Source organism: Crinia signifera, chromosome 1 (assembly GCF_055691185.1).
Source record: "Crinia signifera chromosome 1, ASM5569118v1, whole genome shotgun sequence".
NCBI classification, from domain to species: domain Eukaryota; kingdom Metazoa; phylum Chordata; class Amphibia; order Anura; family Myobatrachidae; genus Crinia; species Crinia signifera.
In genome coordinates, this window is record NC_139217.1 from 80,095,211 (window position 1) to 80,121,582 (window position 26,372).

A 26,372-nucleotide genomic window follows, 5' to 3' on the forward strand; every position below is an offset into this window, starting at 1 on the left:
ACGATATGTCTGTGATCATGTAAGTCAAAAACTGCACCAGCTGTGCAGTAGAGCCAACAGCCGATATATATCTGCAGATATATTGCCAGTCTGTACCCAGCTAAACATTCCTTATATATTGCTGACCGTCTGTACACTGGGCGGGTAAATTCAAATGCTCGCCCAGCTGTGACATCAGGACAACACATTGGGGTGTATTAAATGTTTTCTGCGAGCTGTGACAGGGAGCAGGGCTGTATGCTCGCTGTCACAGCTCACAGGGTCAGTGTTCAACTGACCCGCTGCCATATGCCGTTTCCCCCCTCGCTAGATATTTGGAACGAGGGGGAAATGGCATGTGCGGCGCTAAAACAGCGTGGCTAGTGGCTAAATGCAGCGGGCTCCCTGCATTAGCCACAAGCCTCTCTGTTTGGGGGAATCCTCGCTGTCATCTGACAGGGAGGATTTCCCCGGAGCATTGAATAGGGTGAGCGGTCGGCACGGGGGTTAAACAGTGAGGATCACTTGTTTTCGGGGCCGCATAGAATACACCCCATTGAGTGGCCGTAGGTAAGTGCTTATTTGTGCTTATCTGAATTTGCCGCATGGTCATCATGAAAGCAGATGTGCTCTAAAATGTGAACCAAGCATTAGGGACCCATCTGATGGGGTTCACATTGATGTACTGTAGTTGGTCGGCATACATATTTGGCCAAACGTGCCAAGAACCTCACTTTCACTCCATGTTCATTGTAGAGTGTATCAGAATTATTTTGACTCTCCATATTCTTAGGGATACATTTGCTAAAGCTTTTTAAAACTGATAGCACCCAATCACATTCTGCCTATCATTGTCTAGGGTGCAATAGAGAAATGAAGCTTTAGTAAATTGCCCCTTAGGGGGAAATTTACTGAGATGGGAGTTCTATTTCACATGGGAGGTTGCTATGGGTTAAAAAGTCCTCCCATACCCAAAATTCTAAGACCTTTACTTTCTGATGGCGCAATGTACACAAACTTCATTTAATGCACAAAACGATAAAACATAATGTATACAATGACCTTTAGACTGTACTCATAAGAAGCAAAATGTCGCCATGGACACCGTATCAGTGCACAGCGTCCCCATACATGGCTCGCTGTGCTCACAATGCTTTGGGCACTATGTATTGCTATGATCAGCACACTATTATATTCTCCCTCCACGGCCTAGTGGATGGTAGGGTATGAAATGGCGGCTGTGTTGGTTTTTTTCCAAGCGCAAAACTCGTGTCGACCCTTTGACTTTCGACCTTCCCATTATCATTCTAATGCTTGTGTTGATCTTTCGACCCTGTCGACCTTTGGCCTATCGACCTAAGCCCTGTTCACCTTCAGTGGTTGGCTTAATGTATGTATCCCGTAATTTATTTTAAGGTCAACACTCCTTTAAGACATCTGAAGTTACTGAAAGTATCCAACCTAAGAGCTGGAAATGCGTAATCTCACATTTACATAGATATGTGGTCAGATCAGACGGAATAAGCTCCAGTAACATCTGTATGTAGTTTTTGAATCGATTTTTTGTTATGCTTTATTATGCTTTGTAGTTGTCCTTAGAAAAAAATCTCATAGGGACAGACACTCATCACATAGTCAGTATTACTTTGTATTTACAGATGATTTTCCATTGTAAATCCCCTACATATTAATGTTTCTGTCTAGCTTCTCTCTCCACTGTGGGTGGAGGACGTCCAAGCAAAACAATCTAATCCTAAATACTTAAGGAGATGAATTTGAAGAGACACTAACGCAGTTACGCTGTAATAGTTCTTGGCTGTATGGATGCTGAAGCAACTTTGTTGTAGAAAACAAGACCGGTAGCTATGCCAAGAGTTTTATTAATCATCCCTCAGAAAAAAAGCTATTAGATCGTAGAAGATCTATAAAACATTGATTTTTGTACAGAAGTTAAAATCTCCACAAATTGACATAATTTGTTAATTGCTCCAAAAACTATTAACAATGGATTTATTTTAAATTCAGGTGATTTTACTCTGCTGAGCACAATCACCGTGTTTCCCCTTTATTTGAAGGGGCAATGCTGGTAATGCTGGAGAACGCCTATCACGAGCAATGTTTGCATGCTGGCAGCTTGCCACGTATTAAGGGCCTATGCAGGCCTCCAGCCCCAGTGATCGCAATGAAACTAGTGGACAAAGCAATTATTATTGTGAAGCTATTCCAGTGTGCCCTGGCTGACCGGACATGCGGTTACTTTCTAGAAGCGCTAGCTAGCATTGATAGCAGTTACTGGGATTTGAGGTTGTACAAGGACAAAATGTCATTAAAAAATAAGTTACAATACTTGCTGAGACTTGTAGTTCCACAGTAGTAATCATTTTAAAATTTATTTATTTCAATGGCTACTTCATTTCTATGCTTTGTGGAACCAATGAAATGTATTGCCCATTGAAATGAATGGGAAACTTGTGTGAGTGTTTTCCTTAATACATTTTAATCAGTTTTACCCTTTACAAGGCAGAAAAACTGGCGATATATGGTGATGTTTTTTTGAGAGGTTTGAAAAAGAAGCAATTTACTGTACATGGCGGTTAGGTTCTAGTAGATTAGTTGCTGCAAATTGGAAATATATCGATTTATATGCTATATTATTATCTGTGGGGACTTCTATGCTGTTTTATTATCTTTGGAGGACTTATGTGTGGTATTATATATGGGGGGGGGGATTTATGAGCTGTATTATTATCAGGGAGGACTATTATGCTGTATTATTTTCTGGGGGTGGAGCCATTTGCAATCCAGCTCTGCATGGGATGCACTTGTACCAGCACAGTCACTAAGCTCTGCCTATACGAGAACTCCGTCATAACCAGATTCCATCTTTTGAGTAATTCTTAACTCTTGCCATGGTTTTTTAAATTTTAAAACACTATGGGTCTGATTCAGAGATGGACTGTGCAGGCAGCACTGAATTCTGTACGATCTCTAGGAGGGGCATAAAGAAGACGTCTCAGTAAAGGAGTTGTTCCGCACAGAAGGCCAGCTGAGTAAGCCAATGAATATGGGGACTCCTAGGGCAGGAAGCTGCTAGACCAGGAAGAAAACAGGATACATATCCGCTGCCTCCACCTCATCCCCAACCTCTCAACACCGCTGTCTGTCAATCACATGGGGACAATGCAAAGCTTGTCCTGCGCATGTGCAGATCAGACCTTGCGCAGCATGGGACGTGTCCGCCTCTGAATCAGACCCTATGTTATAATTGGTCTATACGTGCTACATATTTTATATAATGGTTCTAGACATGCAGGGACTATATACAGTGCTTAGATTGTTTGAATTAATTAATTTCAGATGTTACGAGTTTTTGTGCCAACAAGACGCGGCCCATCCATTGCTAGACAAAGAACTTGGATCACAGAGGACAGGAATAAAATTACTTTCACAGGGGTTACCTCATTCTCAGGGGCCCAGATGCTCTTGCTATTTAAATGCATTCAGATGTCAATCCTGCCAGTATTCAGGGCAAGACAACAGCTGTAGGAGGGCTACAGAAATGTTGCAGAGCAATAGCCATAAAAGCAATGTGCGTGTGGGCAATCTGTGCTAACCAGTGTTCTCTGGGTGGAACACAGGCAGTCTGCATAGATCTTGACTACAACTTCCTGATACAGTCTAAGCCAATCACAGCAGCACCTGTGCGCGTACACTCTGTGCACCTTAGGGATCCCTAGAGATTTTTGAGCATAAGCAGTTGCAAATAATTGCTCTATTACAAGAACATGGGCATTGCCTGCGACACAGATTCAGGGCCATTATATACTGCAGTGATACAAGCGAGTGTGCTGCAATTTACCGCGTCAGGGCTATACTTGGAGTAAGGGCTCTCTCCTGGTTTGGCAGCAAGTAATACTTCCAGGGAATTGTATTTAATTATTTAATGCTTATTGATTTACCTGGAAGGGGAGATGGGTGGGTATGGCTGATGCCAGCCTGAGATGGTGAGAGATAGAGACAATAAGACATACACTTCAGGAATTTGCGCACAATTTTTCAGGGTAGTCCTCCGCACCCCGGGAAGAGAGTGCACTCATCCCGCATCCTGACGCTTCCGAGTGAATTAGGCAGAATAGGGAGCCAATTGCTGAAATGACGAGTGCGAGTAGAGGAGGCATTGCTAAATGGTGCAAAGTCGCATCATATAACTTCCACACACACTGTTCCCATTTTTGATGTACCAAGTTGTTTTGCTGGTCCCTGTCAGATCCCCCCCTTTCGCACAGAAAAGAAAATGATTGGGTCATGCAGTTCCATTTGCGTTTCTGTGTATAAGATAATATGTGAATGTTTGGGTTTAATCATAAGATAATGCCAGAATCATACCTCTTCCAAAGGTGCACACCCTATGCCCCACGCCATCACCTTTTCAGTTTTATGTATTAAATTAGGCAATGTTCATAGTACATTGGTCATAGGAGAACCAGCACTCTACTACAGGCATTCCTAACCTTGGTCCCCACGGCACACTATCAGCGCAGGTTCTAAGGTGCCCACACACAGTATGATTCCCGCATGCAATTTAAACTGTATAGCTCAAATCACATTGCGTCTAGTTCAAGTTGCACCATGTTTATTTTGCCTTGCGATGCCCACTCCCATGTAGTCCATATCGCAAGGCAAAATAGTATGTGCAGGCAGGTATTTGTGTACTACAGATGGAGTGCCTGTCTGCCAGCCTGTTAGATATCCTGAGCTGGCGCAGCGGAGCTCCATCTGACGGGGAAGCGCAAGCGTCTCACGCGGTTGCGCATCCCCGTCAGCACGGCGGCAGGGAGTTGCTTCCCTGCCTGTCTCCGCTTCAGGGAGACGGGTAGGGTGAGTGGGGGAGCTGCGGGCTCTGACAGAATGGGGTGCGCGAGCATCTCGTGCACGCGCGCCATTTCCGTCGGATGGAGCACAGCGCCGGTTGGCGATTCTATCGCCAGGAGCAGCTTCCATCAAAGTTGTAAAAGTATTGAAGTTTAAATTGCATAGCACACATTGTATAGCTCAAATCGCAGCTAGCACACTTCTCACCATGTGGGCACCATGATACCCCTTTTCCATCTGAAACCCGTGTTAAACACGGGTTTTTGAACACGGATCATACCCGTGTAAGACACAGGTAAAAACACTGTTCACACTGCACATAGACCCGTGTTATACCCGTGTCGGAGCCTTTTACACTAAACCCGGGTAAACTTTGAAAAATCCCAAGAATGCCCACAAGACATAGCTTTTTTCCAGTCCAAACCAGTTTGAAGTCACAAAGGGGACAAAGGGGAGGGGTGGTGGTGGGTGGGGACTTCTTACAGCATTGCAGCAATGGAGTCTGAGAGAGTAGCTGTGTCTATGCTGGACTTGCAGACATTTTGCAGTATTTTGCTGTACTATTCTGCCATGGACAGCTTGATGCAGCTTATAACACTCTGCTACCTACTGCTGCGCTGGAGGACCCAAAGGAGGACACGTCTCCCAGCGCGTCTCCAGCAGATGACATCATCTTCTGGTGCCCCTGAAGAACCAATTACCGGCCTCAGAGCGTTACCCGGATCTAAAACACGGGTAATGTGCGTTTACACTGCGCACAGACCCGTGTCATTGCCGTGTTTTACCCTGGTAGATACCAGGGTAGAATTCCCTGGTCTCTCTACCCGTGTTTTGTGAAAAGGACACGTTCACACTGACAAAAAACCCGTGTCGGTGCGTGTCCACGAGCAAAAACCCGGGTAGAATTTGCTAGTGGAAAAGGGGTATATGTGATACCCTGGCTTGGGCATAGGTAACTTAATTTAGTACCCAAGTTATTTTGATTTGTGCTGAAGCTTGGATATCACTAAAACCTGCACTGTTGGTAAACCTTGAGGTTGAGACCGTTGTAGGGAATGCCTGATCTACTGCATGTTCTTCTTCATTAGATCTATCCCTTCAGGAAGTAATATTCCTGAGTGCCGGAGCGATATCATAGTGCTCTGAGATGCTTGTAAAACCATGGGAGAGATGTATTAGACTTCTAGAGAGTGGATACATGGACAAGTCGCCAATAGCAACAGAGCAGATCCCACCTTTGATTTGATAGAATTAACTTTTTTCTTTTTAGAATTTTACTAAATCTTCCTCTTTGGTGACGCTCAAGTATTTTATTGAAGTTTTATTACAAAAGTGTGAAAATGCATTATAAACCTATCTGCATAAAACATTTCTCGGTACTTGTTTCCTAGCACGGCGCCCGTCGTGGGTGATCGCTTACCTTAACTTAAGTTATGCCATGCACGCGACACGATTTTAGGGCTATTTTTAGCCTTTTCCCGACAATTAAAAAATCGAGTCCATCGCATGCCTTAAGTTAAGCCATGCGACTGACGCGACCGACGCGATTTAACATTGAATGCATTGTATTCAATGTTAAATTCCTATGTAAAATCGGGTCCATTGTATGCCATTATAATGGCATACAATGCGACCGATGCGATGGACCCGATTTTACATATGGACCCGATTTTACATAGGGAACAATGTTAAATGGGCCATTGGACCCGATTTTTGATTGTATACCCACCCTGATGGCTAATTTATATGACAAATGCCCCCCCATTGTTAACGGCACCCCACGAACGCCAACCCGAAGCGTGACTAGCGCAGCGAGCCCGCGAGGGGCGGCGGTACGCGTCCTACGACCTTTTCATACCCCCACTATCCACGTCGGCGTGGAGTTGATTTTATAGAGTGTGGCGAGCGCAGCGAGCCACTTAGCCCCGCGAGGGGACGCGTAATACATGTGAAGTAATGCGCGTCGGCTCGCCACACTATAAAATCAACTCCACGCCGACGTGGATAGTGGGGGTATGAAAAGGTCGGAGGACGCGTACCGCTGCGCTCGCCACGCTTCGGGTTGGCGTTCATCGTGGGGTGGCGTTAACAATGGGGGGCCATTTGACCCATCAGGGTAGGGAAACAATGAAAATTGGGGTCTGGGGGGCATTTAATATTGGGGCCAATGTAAAATCGCGTCGATCGCATCGCAAGCGATTTAGTTGCATGCGATGGACACGATTTTTTGGGACCCGATGGATACAATTTCCATCGCTGGCGCCGTGCTAGGAAACAAGTACCCATTTCTCAATATGCCAACAATTTCAGTATTGCCTATTTCCATCATTAGTCAACTCTTCACCAAAGTGAATATATAAGGGAGTAATATTAATTCTTAGCCATCACTTAGCATTATTTGGAAATCCTCATTAAAATACTGTAGGTCAACTGCAATTAGACTTTCTCATTAAAGGAAACCATGATTGCAAATTATCCCAGAGCATATAGCACTGACACTTATCTACCACATGCTTATGGTGAACCATAAGAAGCAAATACCAGACTTTTACCTATAGCTATACCTTTCCCATAAGGCTATTTATGCGTGCTGGTACTCCGATGCCACCAATACTTCAGCCTTGGCAGTAAGATATTATCACAGGTTTGTATAATCAGCTCTAATAATATAAACTCCAATGCATTAGGCCAGCTGTTTCCAAACTTTTTTTTATCTCCCATACCCCTTGATTAGGCATTTCATTTATGAGTACCCACCCTGCTCTCAATTTGAAATGTCCACAGTACTTACGAGTGGAGTGGAGTGGAAGTGAGTGGTAAATGTCCTCGAATTAAGGCGCAACGTAATAGTAGTGAGCGGTGACCCAATTTGTCTGGCCACCGGCTGTGTACTGTCACCGGGTTTCCCGCAAACACCTGTAGGATTAATGCCACGGCTTCCTCCACCCATGTCAGAGCATGGCAGATGATTGCTGATGTCTGAGGGGAGTGTGGGTAGCTCCCAGTGGATTGCTGGCCGGGCAAAATCACGAGAAGACGTTGAGGATGCTGAAGACGAAACCGGAAGTAACACAACATGGTTTGTCTCCATGTCAATGGAAGAGTTCTTCCGCCATCAGGAGATAATCTGTCTTGTTAGTCCCCATGCACTTGTGCTGGCCATAATTGCACAGGGATAATCTGGCAGGTCAGTCACCATATTGCTAACTGTAATGAGGCAGGAATAAGATGACCTGTTAGTCCCTATGTATCTGCATGAACTGTAAATGTACAGGAATAAAAGTGGCCGATAGTCACCATGCAGTTATGCCGACTCTAAATACATGGTTTTCCAGTCCTCTGATGTCCAGTTCTTGTTCTGTTTGGACCAGGAAACTATTGTATTTGACATAACATTTTATTGGCAGAAACGAAGCTTGAAAATGTATTTTCATACACACTAATATAGGAACATCTGTGTGTGATAAACTGATCTGTGTAAAGACAGCTCCAACTTTGCCCACTACGCAATAGTCTTGAGTTTATCTTTTATGTAAAAATTCCATCATGAGTGAGGTAAAGGCCGACATCCTCTAGAGCGATATGAGAACTGTTCATACGATGGAGTCAAATTGTTGTGACAGATTGCATGACAAGTATGCGTGTCATTTCCTGCGATTGTGATGCATTGCTTCACAAATCTTACAGGCTGCCACAAGGATCTGTGGGATCCCGCAGCCACGATTGGGATCGCATACGATACATTGTATACAAAAGGACCACATACGATTTATTGCATGCATTCCAGCCATTCCGGAGCTGCTAGGTGAGATAACTCGCACTAGCGGATGGGGGGGCTTCAAGGGTATTGTATAGATATGGGAGTCTCAAAGTAGTCTTCTGATGCGTTCCGTCAGATTTGTGGGTTATTTTTAGTACTTTACAAGACTGAATACAGCAATGATATTGGATGTTAAAAAGATAAAAAACAGACAAACAACAGGTTAGCTTAGCAGGTGCAGAAACACATGTGGCACAAGTCTCAGATACTGGAAAGTAAGTTGCTGATAAAGTTGCTGATAAAGTTGCTGATAAAGTACAAAGTATAAAGTACACACTCCATCGCCTAGTTTATCATAAGAATGTTTTATTTTGTTACAGGCAGCTACGAAATAAATTCAAAATTCCAGCATTTCAGATAACATAATGGTTACAGACATTACATCAGTTATATGTATTTATCACACTTTTTCTTACAATGCTCACTGCTCCATAAAAGGCAACTAAAAGGTCTAATCTACGAAAACTACCCCAAAAAAACTAAAAACCTACTATAAAATTTATTAAGGTGAAAAGTTGCATTCATCAACATGGGCAATTCTTTACAAAATGAAACCATAAAATATCAATGTTAAATGCGGACATATTCTTAAACTGTTCATTACAAACTTATTAAATTCGCTTGCGACTGTATTGCAAATGATTTAACGATATATGAACCAATAAACAAGAGAGAACTGGGGCGGCCAGGCAGCAGTCTCTAACGGACCACAATTTATGGACAATCTGATTTGCAGAACGGTCGTTCAACCAATAAAGTGAAGGAATTAAATGACCTTCTAGAGAATACGTTGTTTCTAAATATTTGCACAATGGGAACTAGAAAATAAATATACATATAGCGATGACAAAATGTATACGAGTTCTGGATGATGAACAAAATCTCCACTTTGCGATATATGTATATATACACATACAAAAACACACTATATTATATATATCAATCAAAGTACCTTTGCTTTCTTTTGTACATTATCAATTTAATCATCATATACCAGTGGTACTCTATTTTAATGAAGGCAGCTATGTTACCAATAACATACCATAAAAGCATTTCCCGATGCATATATATATAATACATGGGTTAAGGGGGGTGTTCTGCCGAGAACGGCTGGGAAGTGACGAGCTGCCGCCTGCAGCTCGCCTCTTCCCGGCCACACCCCCTTCTCGTCCCACTGCAGGTGGGACATTGAATCCCGCCTGCATGTTCTCAGTCGAGCAGACCGAGAATGGGACTGGGTCACAGCAGTCGAGCCCCAAATTGAATACCCCCCTAAGTCTCCCATATCAGAAAAGCTGCGGGCCAGAAGTATTTTAGAATATTGGATGTTTCCGCACTTTGGAGTATTATATAATGAGATATCTTAGGAATAGGACTCAAGTCTACACAAAGAATGTATTTATGTTTCATATACACATAACCCGTCAGTAAATGTACACTGTAATTAGACAAAGTTTGTGTATAATGATCCATCAGAAAGCAAAGGCGTAAATAGGTTTTTGGATGAGGGAGACTGAACCTGCAATATTGTCTTTTGAATGGGACATAAACATATCTGCATTTCTCTACAGTGCTGGATCCATGGTATGGTTAATTAGATGTTTCATTATAACAGGGGTTGGGTACTGGAAGGAGGGTTGTATTAGGTTTATAGAACATTGAGACATCACCTTGAATGTACAGGAGGTATAAAAGGAGAAACCAGCAGCGCAGTGTCTGCACACCGAATACAGATACACAAAGGTGGTAATTCGGATCATCCTCCCGTCTGTATATGTACACAGTAGAAGGTGAATATAGCACTTCGTATCGAATGAGCAGCTTAATTAGCAATGACAGTCTCGCTGCCAGATGTGAACCAATAAAACGGAGAATCCCCCACTCCACTATGAAACGCGCCTCGTATTATTTCATCATATATTGACTTGTGTGAGATACAGTGTGAATATAGCAAGGGCAACACCACATACTGGCATTAATATATAGTTTTTATATTTCTGCCATACAGATTGCTGAACCTCCACTTCATCCTTCTTCCTGTTCTTCCGTCTTTTTCCCTTAAGTCGATTTTCAAATGCTTCCAGTTCAGCCTATAAGATAGCGAGGAAACATTACATTGCAGATATTATGTATGCCCCCTTTCTGTCTTCTGTCCATCAGTAGTCTAAGGGACTGGTGCGGCGATGTGTGCTGAGCGCACTGCACCAGCTGAACTGCACCAGTTCTAGTGCACTAGGTGCTGAGAGTTGCTGTTTTCAGGCATATAAGTAGCAAAGTCCGTAGAGCAATAAAGGGAGTTACTCAGCACAATTTAAGGATCAGTGTACAGTATGTGGACACATCTGTACTGTGGGCATCTCTGGCTTGGATTGTATAACAAATAAACTGATGCAAGGAAAGGGCTGAAAGAGTCTAGACTTATCCCCCAGACCTAGCAAATGGTTTCTTGCCCTAGATACAGTGCAAACCATATACTATAGTCCAGCTCTAGATTCATTGTCTGTTTCTGCAACCAAGCAGCACTTCTATATGTGTAGCTGCCCTCAGCTATATGCTTCTCTCCCTGCAGCTTTCACCTGTGTCAGCCGTACTGTAGACTACAATATGTTCTCAGTGTTGATACCGGCTCTGCCAGCCAGCCAGCTGTGCTTACCAATTCCTCAGGCAGCACGTCCACATTAAGCTGCTGTTTACAATTGCAATAGTGGGCTTTACTTCCTGCCATTTGTACCTTCTCTGGACTTACCGTTTGCTGCCCCTGCAGATTGTAAATTCCGCTGTAGCAGTAGTGCAGCTCTAAAGCCACAAACTTTTTGGCAGGGGGAGCAAAATGTATAGTTACGCCACTGTAAACGGGGATGCGTTAGGAGATTGTGAAACAAAAATTGAAATGACTTATTACATTTTATTTGTAAGACACCACAAGCAGTCTGCAGAGCCCTACTTTACATCCACATCTGCAAGCAGACTCAAGTATGTAAAGCTGTCTTCTAATTGGTCCAATGCAGTGGTCAGGGAACTCGGTCCTCATTACCCCACGCAGTGTATGTTTTGCAGGTCTCCTCACAGAATCACAAGTTAAATAATTAACTCCACCTGTGGACCTTATAAAATGTGTCTGTGAGTAATTAGTACACCTTTGCACCTGTTGGGTTACCAGCAAAACATGCACTGTGTGGGGTAATGAGGACCGAGTTCCCTGACCACTGGTCCAATGATAGCGCTTTTGTTGCTGCCCGAGTGACCAATTATGCGCCTATTTGGGCAGCTTTCACAGTAGAATCATGGAAGTCAGTCTCTACAGAACACACAGGACTATCTCAGTCCGAGACCACCTCCTTGTGCTCTGCTGTAACAGTGTCTGTGAATATAATCATTTTATAGTTTACGTTTAGTAATGCTGTAGAAAACTATAACGGAGTGTGAGCTCTGCAGTACTGGTGATGGGCAAAGTCATTCCGAAAGACAGCGGATTGTCCAAGCAGGTGACCATGAGCACTTATTAGAAAACATGTCATATTACCTATACACTATACTAGGGAACACTTCTTATTGTCTGGGGGACAGTAAATACCTGCTGTCTGCGCTTCTCTTCTTCATTTGCTGCCTTCTCTTCTTCTGCCTTCATCTGCAAATGTAAACAGATTTAGAAGAATGGAACAGTAATATCACTGCACAAGCATTAGTCCATACTGTACAGTGTGTGATAGCAATATATCATTCTATGATTATATACAAATATATAATAACGCTTTCCTGGGTGATAGTAATCCTAGATCAAATACACAGAAGGGAATAAGAACAACTCCTGACACTGTACACTGGACACTGGGCACTTGGCAATGTACAGGTGCCAGCGCTGGCTCTGTTAGCAGAACTAGGGCTCATGCCAGTTCCAGAGCCAAGATAAACGCCCAACTTCCTCTATAGGCTGATCCAGAGCTCTGCTCACATCTGATTTCATATGCCTCTGCTCCGCAGTTATAAGCCCCTATTCCAGAGGTTCTCAAACTGTGGGTCCTGACCTTCTCAGCATGGGGTCGCAACTCCATGTTGCTGACCATCAGGCTGATGACTTTTCTAATCTCAATCAGTGATCCAAGGAGTCTGACAAATCTGTTGCTGCCATGTATGTGCTGTCTGCTGACTACATATGTGATGTGATGACCTTCTGCAGTAACTTGCTGGGGTCCTGTCATTATTTTTATTGTCTGATGGGGACCCAGAGCAAAAAATAGTTTGAGGACCCCTGATCTATTCTATTATGAGTTACTTCATAATCAAGTTGCTTCATCTTTTATTTAAACTTGAAGTAATGACACTGATAACAGACTTGGAATCAAAAGCTTACAGATTTAATTTCACTGGGTAAACATGGGCAATTCTTGCACAGCTCTGGCTTATGATGACATCTCTAAACTGGGGCTACCTGAAGGCCTCTGATGCAGGAGAGAGCAGAGACTCCTACTGATGCTGAGCCACAGCAGGGGTCCGCCCCAGACCAGAAAATGCTGTGGAGCACCTGTGGAAGCTGCTGTCTCAGAGAAGTAGTCTTCCAACCTGATATGCCACTGCGTTTTTATATAGTGGCCAGCGATAGTAGGCAAGAGAGAAGTGTTATGGGGAGATGGGTGTGGCGTGTTATTTCCCTCCCACCACCACTGGGATTTTCCATTGGATGACACCCATCTTTATTGGCCTGGTACTACTGGGTCAAACCTCTGGGAAGAAGTCCAGATTCCCTCTTTAGCGCAGAGACCACTTCCCCTGGGAAATGGATCAATCCCCAGACTACTGCTTGGAAACTATGTTTTCCCATCTGGCAGTGGCACAACCAAAAAGCAAACGTTAATTAACGCCAATAACACCACAAGCACAACGGATTGGGTAGGGTTGGGCAAAAAATGTTTCTCACAAAGAGGAAGTGTTCACAAGATTTCCCCTAACAGGCCTGTGGGAGGCCTTTAATTCTGCCATTGGACTCTGGTCAGAGTCCATATAACAAATAAAACACCACATTTAAGTTTAAGGCATTTCAGACATTACACAGTCAAAAGACATAGGGGGGTATGCAATGTTGGATCACGGCTGTCGATACCTGCCGACAGCCGTGATCCAGGCCCGTTTACGGTCAGATCGACCGCATAACGACAGACAGGATTCAATGTCCCGCCTGCCGATGGGCACAAAGAGGGCGTGGCCACGAAAACGGCCATGGATTAACATTCTAATCAATCAGAACTGGGATTAAAGAGGACGATACTTATGTAATGATCGGGTCGGAAAAATCGGGTCGATCGCATCGCATGCAACCAAATCGCATGCGATGTGATCGACCCGATTTTTACATTGTGGATTTTTACAGTTGGATCATGTTAAATGGTCCCTGAGACCCGATTTTACATTGGGTCCAATGTTAAATGCCCCCCAGACCCCATTTTTTATTATATACCCACCCTGTTCATACCCCCACTATCCAAGTGGGCATGGAGTTGATTTTATATACTGTGGCGAGCGCAGCGAGTCACCGAGCCCGAAGCATAGCGAGCCCCGCGAGGGGACGCGGAATACATGTTCAGTAATCCGCGTCCCCTCGCCACGCTTCGGGCTCGGTGGCTCGCTGCGCTCACCACACTATATAAAATCAACTGCATGCCCACTTGGATAGTGGGGGTATGAACAGGGTGGGTATATAATAAAAAATGGGGTCTGGGGGGCATTTAACATTGGACCCAATGTAAAATCGGGTCTCAGGGACCATTTAACATGATCCAATTGTAAAAATCCACAATGTAAAAATCGGGTCGATCACATCGCATCACATGCGATTTGGTTGCATGCGATGCGATAGACCCGATTTTTCAGAAAAAATCGGGTCCATCGCATCTGATTGTATGCCTTAAGCTAAGGCATACAATCAAAAAATCGGGCGACCACATAAAACATAAGTACCAAGAGGACTTTTTCCTTTCGAAAGCTTATTGTCATCCCAAAAAAGGTTTTATTTTTTTAATTATCTGTGTGGTGTTTTTTTTAATGTGATGTTATATGTGTGTGGCTTGAAGGGGATATGCCCTAGCAGTTCCTTGCACCAAGATCTGCACTTTTTGTTTAGATCAGCTATGAATTTAGGAGAATTCCTTATTGAAGCATGAACTAGGCAGCCTTAGCTATTTCACTCTGGATATTTGAAGTCATTCTTTCTATTCTGTGCAAAATTAAAAAACTAAAACCATAAACCTCGCCCCCCGTGACTCCAAACTATGTGGAAGACTACCTTAATTTACACGTGGAGCAAATTTAACAAATATCCATACGTTTTACAGAAGAGCTATAGAGAAATAAGTCTCCATATGACAAGCTACGGCATAAGTAAGGACTATTTATTGTTGAAACTGACATCTAACAGCAAAACGAGAGGTGCGAAGTTCAGCTAAACCAAAGAACATGGGGTTTCTGAAATGATATACAGACACTTCCAGGAAATCTGTGATGCGCAGCTGATGTAACACAAAAGGCACATAAAACATTACAAATCAGGAATGTATTGTACCTCGACGGCTTTCTTCCTCATCTCCTGGCACAGCGAGTCACACTCTACAGACACCTGGCCCTCGCGCGCCGTGTTACATGGTATCTCCTATAATTAGAAAAGAAGATTCTCAGACGACAAGGTCAGGAAAGTCACTTTATCAAAAAGCACTAGAGGCACATACATGGAATAGTCAACATTGCAATGTCTCCACGTTAATATTCGGCTGGTCATACATTAAAACATGGAACGTGCAAGAGTCTAACAAATGTAACCACTGCAAGGATAGTTCAAACCCCAGCACATTTATCTCTCATCTTAGTGTTGTTGGATAAACCCTAGGAAACCCTGTGGATCTTCCTTGATGTGGTTATATGGGAGAGCTGACAGTAAGAACTCCGACTGGACAATCTTAGAAAATACATTATGTTCTTGTGGGAGGGAGGCCACAGCAATAATCAAAAGGAACCCACAATAAAGTGGTTTCAGTTACCGCAACCACAGACCTACGGGTAGGAACATGACCAAGGACTCATCAAGAAAAGTGGTCACCACCACCGGCAGGCTAACAACATAACACTGGGAACGTTTGTTCTCGACTTAGTTAAAATGTTGCTTTGTTGTTCGGAGACCTGGATTTGTTGCCATCACATAAAAAGGCTGAAATCAACTACAAACCTCTCTCAGTAATAGATTGAGAAATATAAAATGTAAGCGGATGGAAAAGAGAAAACACATGTTTAAATGTACCCGAACCTTCGTACGTCCAGCTGGACCGTTGCTGTATTAAATCAGCCATAAAAAGGGTCTAAAAAGTGTAGATGTCCTTATATGGAACAAATCGGACACATCCTAATAAGTCTCTAAAGCTTTTACATACATGTAAAGTTTACCTAAAGCTGAACAGGGCCAGATGCATCAAGCTTCAAAAAGTGATAAAATGGAGAGTGATAAACAACCAGCCAATCAGTTCCTACCTGTCATTTTTCAAACCCAGACTGTAACATGGCAGTTGGGAGCTGATTGGATGGCTGTTTATCACTCTCCATTTGATCACGTTTTGAAGCTTGATGCTTCAAAACGTGCACACTATTATATTCTCACTCTATGCCCGCTTGGGTAGTAAAGTATGAAAAGCCATCTTTAAAAAAAATTAAATAAATAAATATACTCATTTCGGCCTTGTGAGTGTCGACCATGCCCGTGTCGAACATCTGTCAATGCCGACCTATGTTATGTCAACCATTTCCAGGTGTCAACCATTAGTGTTCGATCCAGTCACTGTTGAACATTAGTGGTCGACCAAGTGACTGTTGACCGAAACAATGTTGACCCAGGGACCGCTCGCCACTCACTCTGATCTTATTATAAAATAAAAAAGCAGATCCTCATGTGACAGAAATGGGAGCACACCGTTATATAGGGGTAGATGTAGGAAACCGTGCACTTGATAAATGTTTCTTCAAAGCGGATTGGTTGCATCTAGCCAATACATTAATACTATTCATTTTAGCACCCTGCATCTGTCAAAACCCATGTAGTTCCTCATCCCTGCCTGGGGTGTGACTCTCTGCTGTGGTGCTTCTAGCATATGTCTGGTCTGCATATCAGTGCTGAAATACAGACCATAATGTACTAGAAGTACCACAGCAGGGAAGATGAACTTCCCTTTCAGGTCCAACGTCTAGTCAGGCTCAACAGCCCTAGCGCTAGTACCAGAGCCAATGGTGAGCCATTTTAAAAGAAGAACATTAGCATCATTCAACATAGAATATTTTTGAACACAAAAATAAATTAAATAATTTAAACATTTGAACCAGACTGTTTGAATTGCAAAAAAAATAAATACATTTGGACTGCAAAAGGTTAAAAGGTGCAGGGTGCTAGCATGAACACTAGAATAAACCACACTACAACATCATACCCATATAGTATTGAACACAGGCTAAAACCTACACGCCTGCTGCCATGGTCAGTAACATCGGCTGCTGACAGCCACCTTAGTGCTGCGGGTGGTGAAGTTCAACATAGCAAGTGCAACTTTACTGCTCTATCTAATGCAAAGATATCCTATGCCTGAGAGTATAATTCAATGACGTGACTTGTATCCACACTGTGTGCATCAGTGGGACATCGGAGACAGCAAGAGTGCATCACTGGGATTGGTCTTCATGGCAGTTGCAATAACAAACCACCATTAGTTAGCCGAGTCTAGTTTAAACAAGCAGGGAAACTCCGAGCGTTTTATGGGCGTTCCGATAAAAACTCTGGGCATTCCCCTCGTAACGCAGGAGTATCGATGCCTATGTGGAGCGGGAGGCCCCCTGAAAAGTAAGTAATGACTTACGTTTCAGACTGAAGGCTGCAGAAATGATTCGATGGTCTGCGACCATCGAATCATTTCTCCTCTGTTTGGGCACATCCCCTCACATGCTAGCGAAGGGATTCACACAGTAACCCTGATCTGGCTAATCCTCCCACCTGACGGAGAGGCTTGCAGTTCCCCATGGAGGTCTCATACACTTCCTTATCACTAGATCCTTTGTTTTGTGTATTGTGGCAAACGATCAAGCCGCAGAGACACTTGGAGAATACCTCAGATTACATGCTCAGGATACAGGAGCTATGTCCTGGGAAATACTGTAGTTTAAAGGTTTAGGAATTTTGACAAGTGCTGAATTACATGGAGTGTTTTGTTTAAATTTACAGTAATGAAGGGACTAAAATATAAAACCATGAAAGACAAACAGCAACCCGGAAACCCTGGACTTACTGTAAGTTAAATACAGAAATACAAAACACTTAGATCGCACAACGTGAGACACCAGAGTACATAGGATAATTGCCTTTTATCGTAACCAGCTAATAGGACAGTGTGGCCAGTACTGTGTAACTAGTAGCACTGTGTATGTACAAAGCACTGCCCAGCAGTGAGGTATTTGGGGGTTTAGTACCTCGATTATTTCTGACATTTCCACGAGTGCCAGGACGTGGAACCCGAACTACATGCGCACTATGGTTCCTACAGTAGGTATGAACAGTTTCCCCAACGTTGGGAAAAAACAATAGTGTCCAACAATGATTAAGGCCCACATTGGTGAATTGTGAAAACAGCTTCTGTAAAATATGTACAATGTAGTTACTAGGACAGAGGGAACCAGCTCATTCAGCGCTTGACTTTTCAATAGCAATGGTACAGTTAGGATGCTTTCTTTTTTTTTAATAGCATAGTTGAATTACAGTTTCTTTATACTAAACCACAGGTTCTCAAAGTCGGTCCTCAGGACCCCACACAGTGCATGTTTTGCAGGTCTCCTCCCAGAATCAAGTGAAATAATTAGCTCCAGCTGTGGATCTTTTAAAATGTGTCAGTCAGTAATGATTGCACCTGTCGGGTGACCTGGAAAACGTGAACTGCGTGGGGTCCTGAGGACTGCGTTTGAGAACCTGTGTACTAAACTATTTTGTGGGTTCAACGTAAGCATGAAACTCACCTTTTTAATTCTACGGCATGGACATCGAAGTTTAACCTTCTGGATGCACTGAAGAGAGCAATTTCCTTGATGGCAAATCTCTTTGCATCGGTGTCCACAAGGCAGCTGGAAAACAAATGTAAGTGGTTTAGCAATGATTTCTTCTCTGCCTGCAAATAAGAAAGTAAACTGTGCAGAGCAGCAGCTCTGTCAGGAACCTGTGGTAGCCATGCTTATGTATAAAACGTTATTTACTCACTGTCACTATATAACAAGGCCTAAACTATGTACAGCATCTAGGACACCCATACATTGATGTTGAACAATGGTACTATGCAGACGGTACCCCTTTGATGCTGTAACAGCTCCCGCTAATCCAGGAAGGCTATTTACTAGATTTGGAACTTGGCTGCAGGAAATTCTGCCACAACAGCATTAGGGGGTATTCAATCTGGGCCACTATTTATGATGGGGGAAATAACGGTGAACGCTTATTCAATGCCGTCTTTCCCGACAGCATTGAAGAGGCAGAATGGGCCCGACTTTAAAAGCAGTTGGCCCGGTTTGCCGATTTCGGACATGAATTGTCGCGATCGCGGCCGAATATCGGCAATCCATTGCCGTTTACGCAGACACGCCCCCTTTTCACCGATCACGAAGTGGGACATTGAATCGCGCCTGGCGATCTGCGGTCGAACAAAATGAAAAAAGGCCAGGGTCACAGCTGTCGGGCCGGATCGTCAGTCGCGACCCGGGATTGAATACCCCCCTTTGTGAGGTCAGGCCCTGATGCTCGGCAGTAATATTTTGGATTTTTTCAGTGGTAACGTTTTACTACGGAGGCTGTATACTTGATTATATGCACCTTTTAGCCCACATTATTGATACTGTGAGTCCACATGCTATGCGCCATGTATTGCTTAATCCCACAACAAATTACAAGTGAAGAGAAATAAGTCGGTCGAGAGTAAACTGTTCTATTCCTGTATGCAATCTGCAGCTGAAAGCAATATAAACAATTTGGAAATTGAACAATCTAGCTTGATTTCTTCAGGTCACTTTTGGATGATCCTATTGTCCAACACAGTCTTTGTTCTTTTGTTTTAAAGGGAAGATGGATGTGATGCCTCACACAGGGTCTTACATGCAGGCTGGACACATGCAAACATTACATTATATTTATTACTTTATATTTTTACATGCTAGCAAAGTGTGGTAAAATGATAACTAGAGAGATTTGTGACTGATTACACACAGAGGCAGATGTATATGGGGATAAAGGGCCCGATTCTGGTTCACTTGCAAAAGCCCTCTCTAATGGACAAAACCATGTGCACTGCAGGTGGGGCAGATGTAACGCAGAGAGAGTTAGATTTCAGGTCAGCATCCTGATGGAATCCCGTCCCTACATGTCCTTCCCTGCAGGCTACCCCCCCCCCCCCTTCGTGCTAACCCAAACTCTCCCCACTAGTACCCAATCCCAACAGGATTCCGTGTTAGGGATTCTCATAGATGTGGACACTAGTCATGATGCCAATATCTTTATTCTGACTGCCGGCAACCCATCCGCCAGGATACTAACTACTGTATCTTAGAGATATTGCTTAGAGATACTGCCTAGGTCGACAGCAGAAGATCAACATACATCCGCACGCACGCAATTTAAAGAAATGACAGCCGGGCAATGTGCGCTGCCCGGCTGTATAGTCAGTGGCGGATTTAGGAGGCAGATCAAGCTGTCACACTGAGCAGCCGCGCAGGGGCCTTCACGTGGCGGGTCACACAGGAACAGAGTGTCTCTCTGCCCATAGCGTCTGCACTCCCTGCTGCGTGCTGATTTTTCCCTCCAACCGAATCTAGCTGTGTTCTCCCATATAGTGATGGCGCATGGGCCTGACAGATGGCACAGGTGCTGTAGTCACTGGGAGTTGCGGTTACAGGGGAAACTCAGCAGTAGGGAGAGCAGACACGGCAGGCAGAGAGCCGCGCTGTTCATGTGTGACCCGCTGTGTGAAGGACCCTGCAAGGCTGCTCACATCTCTCACTGCCGGGCTGAGGGTGAGACTAAGACACTCTGTCCAGCTCCTGAGTGTGACTGCTGCCGGCGTAATGGCTTTAAATTGTGTGCGGCCAGCGGCTGTCAGTTTCCCTCCCCCTTGGCAACGAGCAATTGCACCCCTTGACAATGAGCAATTTCACTCCCCCTTGGCAACAAGCATGAAGCCCAATGAATCACGTAAGAACCCCCTAGCAATGAGCATGTAGGTAAGCGGCACTTCTGTATCAAATATGTATTGGGCATCATGGTGCGTGTTATAATGTGTGATGGGCATCACAGTGCATTATAATGTGTGATGGGCATCACAATGCGGCATAATGTGTGATGGGCATCACGGTGTGTGGTATAATGTGTAATGCCACATCCGCCTTTTGGGATGCCACACCCCCTTCCCTTGAGGCCACGCGGCTTCGCCCCGCATGGTCCATGCAGCATGAGTAGTTAAATCTTGGACCACCCATTATCAGATTTCTAGATTCGCCTATGGTCAACACCTGAGCACGTGAACCCCGAATTACTGTACCGCGTACAATCACGTCTCGCGTCTCTCACCATGCTTAGGGCCAGGTACTTAGCTCTGCGATTACTGCACAATTTACCGCTCTGTATGGGAGTCAACGTAAATGGTAAAACAGACAATTTTAAAAAAATTAAGGAAATTTTTTTCCCCGAAAACTCTGCCTTTCAGGTGTCGACCATTGCCATGCTGACCTACTGCCTGTGTCAACCTTTTTTTCAAAGGCAACCATGTGCATTACGACTTTTGATGTCGACCTAGACATTGTTGGATACCAACCTTATGCCAGTGCGGAAGATGGCACTTCTGCCCACAACAGATCACACTATAGAGAAAGCATGAATCACTGACCGTGCAAGGATAGGCAGACTGTACAGAAGAGCTTGCAATCATGTCCTAATATGCCACAGATGCTATAGCTAATTCAATAAACACACCTCCACTAAAACCGAGGTAGATTATACTGTATGTCTGACTGAGGTCTCCGCTGATAGGAAAACCATGCATGCAAACAGTGCCAAACCCATATGGAAATGTATTCTACAAAATGATTATATTAATAGTCTGATATCTATGGTTCAGTACGTTTCCTTCCACAGGAAATCTGGCAGCTACCATCAAATGACACCGTATGGAGAGATGGGAAAAGACACTGCGCAGAGTAAACGTTTGCAGACCTTCCAGTCAGCATCTGCAACTACAGAGAGCCGCTACGCCGTGATGGAACATGAAACTCAGGTCAGGAAAGGACTCCTCTATCAAACCACAGAGGGTAAATCCCCCCTACTCCTCTGCAGCCAAGAGAAATAGCTCACGTCTGGCAAGGAGCACCAGTGACATCCCCTCCTACCGCAGAACCACAGCAATCACCAGCGACGTGCAATTACACCAAGGTCAGCGGATAAGGAGCTAATTGCAACTGACTGATCCTTCTTCAAATTACACTTATTTCCTAATGACAATACATTCCCTCTAAGGGCTTCTGGCTGGAGCGTTTTCTCAGGCGTGTAATGTTCACTTCCTTACTGGATGCTCGCGCATAGAAAGCCGCCTGCTGTAACACACATTCAATCTTTCAGTTAAATCTAGTAATGATCTTAACAGGACCAGCAATGTACATCTTACATGTAACTATTATTAATAATGTGTTCTCCGCTTTAGGTAAGGCGTGGGAAACGTGTCTGCGAGTCCCGACGTGCCGGGTCACGGAGCTTCCTATGAAATACCAGCACCACAATACTGTGCTTCACTAATATACTCAGGTGCTAGAGGCTTCTACGGCATCAAAAGGCCAAATGTTTGCGCAGTTTATTATTCCATAAGAGAATCACAAAAACTAGAAGTATATTTTAATGTCTTTTGTGTAAACTGAATTATATTAAAAATCAAAACAATCAATTCCAGGAGATAAAAGGCTTCTTCTGGTCACAGAGAGCTCTATGCTGACAGCTCAAATGGTTTGCAGGCCAAAACTGTGCTATTTATGTATGTATTTATGCATGTATGTATTCAGTGATTAGCATAAAAATGTACAATCAGTCACCACTGATTGCGGCTTTCAGGGTCTGCTTTCATCTGGGATCCTTTGTAGTTTCACCGCTGCGGCTTCAGCCAAAAGGTCACTATACAGTAAGTGCGACCAATGTGGCGTTTGCTCTCGCTGGGGTAAATGTAGTAAGATAGGAGTTTGCTATGGGCAACCTCCCGTCTTCTTTTTTTTTTTTTTTTTAATATTAGATTTTTATTGAAAATTTTTCAGAAACATAAACAGTATAGCAGGGGGGTACAGAAAGGCAGCAAAAAACAAACATAGGGAAAAGACGGGTGGGGGGGGGGGGGGAGGTATAGGAAATACATTACATCGTAAACGTCATTGTCTCACTTAGAACAACAGATCAGAATAGTATGGAGTTTAGTACTGATAAGTCTGGGGTGCTGCTGTGCAAGGTCGGGTGGTCCGTCCCTTCCAGAAAGACAGACCATCCGAGCCACTTCAAGCATAATGAGTTTGTAGAGGAGGAATATTTGTCGTTGGTTGTTTCATAGATGTAGTGTTTGTGCACCTTGTTTTGAATACCTTCTATAGACGGTATTGCCTCTGATTTCCACGCTTTAGCTATACATGCCTTGGTGGCTATTAAGACGTGGCCTAGAATATAGCGGTCGGCATCAGAAAGGTGTAGTGGGAAAACATGAAGGAGCGCTATGGTTGGGTCAGGAAGAATGAGTCGGTTCGAGATAGAGCTCATAAGATGAAATACTTCACCCCAGAGAGAACCCAGCAACGGGCATTCCCAAAATATGTGGAATATGTCCCCAATATTACCGCATTTTCTCCAGCATAGGTTAGATGACGTAGGCCAAATCTTGTGTACTCTGGCTGGGGCGAAGTATGCTCTATGTATGAGTTTAAAGAACATTTCGGAGTGGTTGATGCAGCGGGAAATCCTAAAACAGGATTTAAAAATATTCTCCCAGTCCTCTTCATTGAAAGATTTATTTAAATCCCTCTCCCATAGGGTTTGAGATTTCAGTTTGGCCTTACTATCTATGGAAATTAAGTAAGAGTACCACCATGAAATGCCACCTTTATGTGAAAAGTCGCAGGTCTTTGTTTTAAGGAAGGTTGGAAAGTTTGGCCTAACATAAGGTGTATCAAGGTGTGAGTGTAACCAGCTTCTGATCTGAAGATAAATGAAAAAGTCCTGTTTGGGAATATGAAATTTCTGCTGTAAGTAACTGAAGGGGACAAGCTTATCCTCCACATATAAATCCCCCACTGCACTGACTCCTTGGTTGATCCACCTTTGTAGCGGTAGGTTGGGAATTAAGGATTTCAGAGCTTTAAGGGATAGAAAGGGAGCCGGAAGAACTATATTAGTTATGGAGGCTGACAGTTTATACCAGACATCTAAGGTTGCTTTAATAGATTTGCATAGGGCTGCGGGTTTCCTAGTCTCGCTTGGTGGGAGCCATAATAAGTCCGCAACAGGGATAGGGTGGGCGATTGTATTCTCCAGTACAACCCAGGGTTTGGGCTCTTTAAAATTAAACCAGTCCCTAGCCTGATTCAACACGCATGAGGCATAATAAAGTTCAATGTCTGGGTACGCCACACCCCCTTCTGTTTTGGACCGAGCTAATATCTTCTTTGCTATTCTAGGTTTAGTCCCTCTCCAGATATATTTAGCTAGGAGTTGGTTAAATTTATTAAACCAATGCTTTGGGGGGGCTCTTGGGATGGAGCGAAATAAATACATTAATTTCGGCAGGAGGACCATCTTGGCTGCAGCTACTCTCCCCAGCCAAGACACATCCTGCATCATCCAGTCTCCAGTCAGCCCTGTGAACGCCCTCAATAGAGGGCCGTAGTTACAATCGAACAGGTGACGTTCAGCCGCCAGGTTTATGCCCAGATACTTAAGTGACCGATTTTGCCACGAGTAATTGTATTTTGCTTTCAAGCTATCAACGGTCTCAGCGGAACAACCCAGAGGGAGGGCTTCTGTCTTACTGGTATTTAACTTATAAAAAGAGATTTCAGAGTAGTCCTGCAGCACTTCATGAAGAGCTGGCAGGGAGACTTCGGGATCCAAGATGTTCACAAGAATATCATCCGCGAAGAGGCTGATTTTATGGGATGAGTTGCCTACCATCGGACCTCTGATACCCTCATTGCGCCTAATATGTTCAGCCAGAGGCTCGACCGCCAATGCAAAGATTAAAGGAGAAAGTGGGCACCCCTGTCGGGTACCGTTAGTTATCTTGAACCCCGAGGAAGTACAACCATTTGCAAACACCCTGGCTGATGGGAACGAATAAAGGGCCAGGATGGAGTCAAGTATCCGGCCATGAAAGCCAAATTTTTCCAAGGTAGCTTTCATGTACCCCCAATGAAGTCTATCAAATGCCTTTTCGGCATCCAGTGAAAGGACTAAGAGAGGAATGTTCCTTGAAGCGCAGTATTCTATCACCCCCAATTCTCTGCGTGTATTATCTGGGGCTTGTCTATCCATGACAAAACCAACCTGGTCGTTTTGAATGAGGGAGGGGAGAAGAGGGCTAATGCGGTTAGCTACTAATTTGGCGTATAGTTTCAGATCAGAGTTAAGAAGCGCTATTGGTCTGTAATTCTGGACTGCGGTTGGGGGTTTTCCCGGTTTAGGGATGGTGATGATGCGGGATTCTAGCATTTCGGGGGGGAAGCATTTAGTCATAGAGGCCTCGTTAAAAACTTGGAGTAGTATCGGGGATAATTGGGCTTTAAAAGTCTTATAGAAATTAGAGGGGAACCCATCTGGCCCAGGGGCTTTATCAGATGGAAGGGAGTCTATACTCGAATGGACCTCCTTTAGCGTCCAGGGTGCATTAAGGGACGTGTAGGATTCTGGGGATAAGGTAGGAAGGTTGATTTTGTCTAGAAACTTAACTATCTTCTCAGGGTGGGGCTGGCAGGTGGACGGGTCATCTTTTAAGTTGTAGAGTTTAGCGTAATAGTCAGAAAAGGCGTTGGCTATCTCGTTTGGGTCATATATTTTTAATCCCCGATCCGAATGGATCATGTGGATTTTTTCCTTTGCTCTTTTTCCTCTCAGTTTCCTCGCCAATAGTCTACCTGCTCTGTTACCAAGTTGGTAGAATTTCTGGTTTAGCCTATTTACATTACGCTGAATTTCCTCCAGATAAAAGCTGTTCACCTTGTCTCTAGCTGCATTCAATCGCTTTCCCAAGGTTTTATCTGTTGGGTTAGACTTGTGCGCAGTCTCTATATTAGAAAGCTCAGCTTCTGCCTGTGCTAAGGATTTTGCATTCTCTCTTTTCAGCTTGGCTGCTATTTGTATGGCCGAACCTCTAGCTACCGCCTTAAGGGCACACCAGTGAGTAAAGGTTGTAGTGTCCTCGGGGGAGTTCTCCTGTAGATAGTATTCTATTGATGAGCAAATAGCTTGTCGAGCCTCTGGCCGAACCAGACACTGGCGACCTAGGCGCCACGGGCCCGGGGCAGTAGTCCTGCGCATTATCTCCCACTCAATGTATATAGGAGAGTGATCGGACCAGGTTCTAGGAAGAATACTGATTTTCTTAAAAGAATCTAGGGACCATTTATCAGATAAGGCTAA

At 44.0% G+C, this 26,372-nt stretch overlaps 1 protein-coding gene and 1 long non-coding RNA gene across 2 annotated transcripts in view; one reads left to right on the forward strand and one right to left on the reverse strand.

Annotated features, from left to right (window-relative positions):
* Positions 1 to 8,960: 8,960 nt before the first annotated feature.
* NFXL1 (nuclear transcription factor, X-box binding like 1) overlaps positions 8,961 to 26,372 on the reverse strand; it is a 102,598-nt gene continuing 85,186 nt past the window's right edge. The window contains exons 20-23 of the mRNA XM_083167932.1: positions 18,698 to 18,802; positions 15,225 to 15,311; positions 12,246 to 12,299; positions 8,961 to 10,761 (exon numbers count right to left, since the gene is read on the reverse strand). Coding sequence (XP_083024058.1) covers positions 10,585 to 10,761; positions 12,246 to 12,299; positions 15,225 to 15,311; positions 18,698 to 18,802 — 423 coding nt within the window. The 3' untranslated portion in view covers positions 8,961 to 10,584. The remainder of the gene's footprint in view (positions 10,762 to 12,245; positions 12,300 to 15,224; positions 15,312 to 18,697; positions 18,803 to 26,372) is intronic.
* Positions 21,809 to 22,650, forward strand: LOC146053145 (uncharacterized). Its single transcript, XR_014467704.1, has 2 exons — positions 21,809 to 22,145; positions 22,414 to 22,650. It is a non-coding gene; the product is annotated as an uncharacterized LOC146053145 (long non-coding RNA).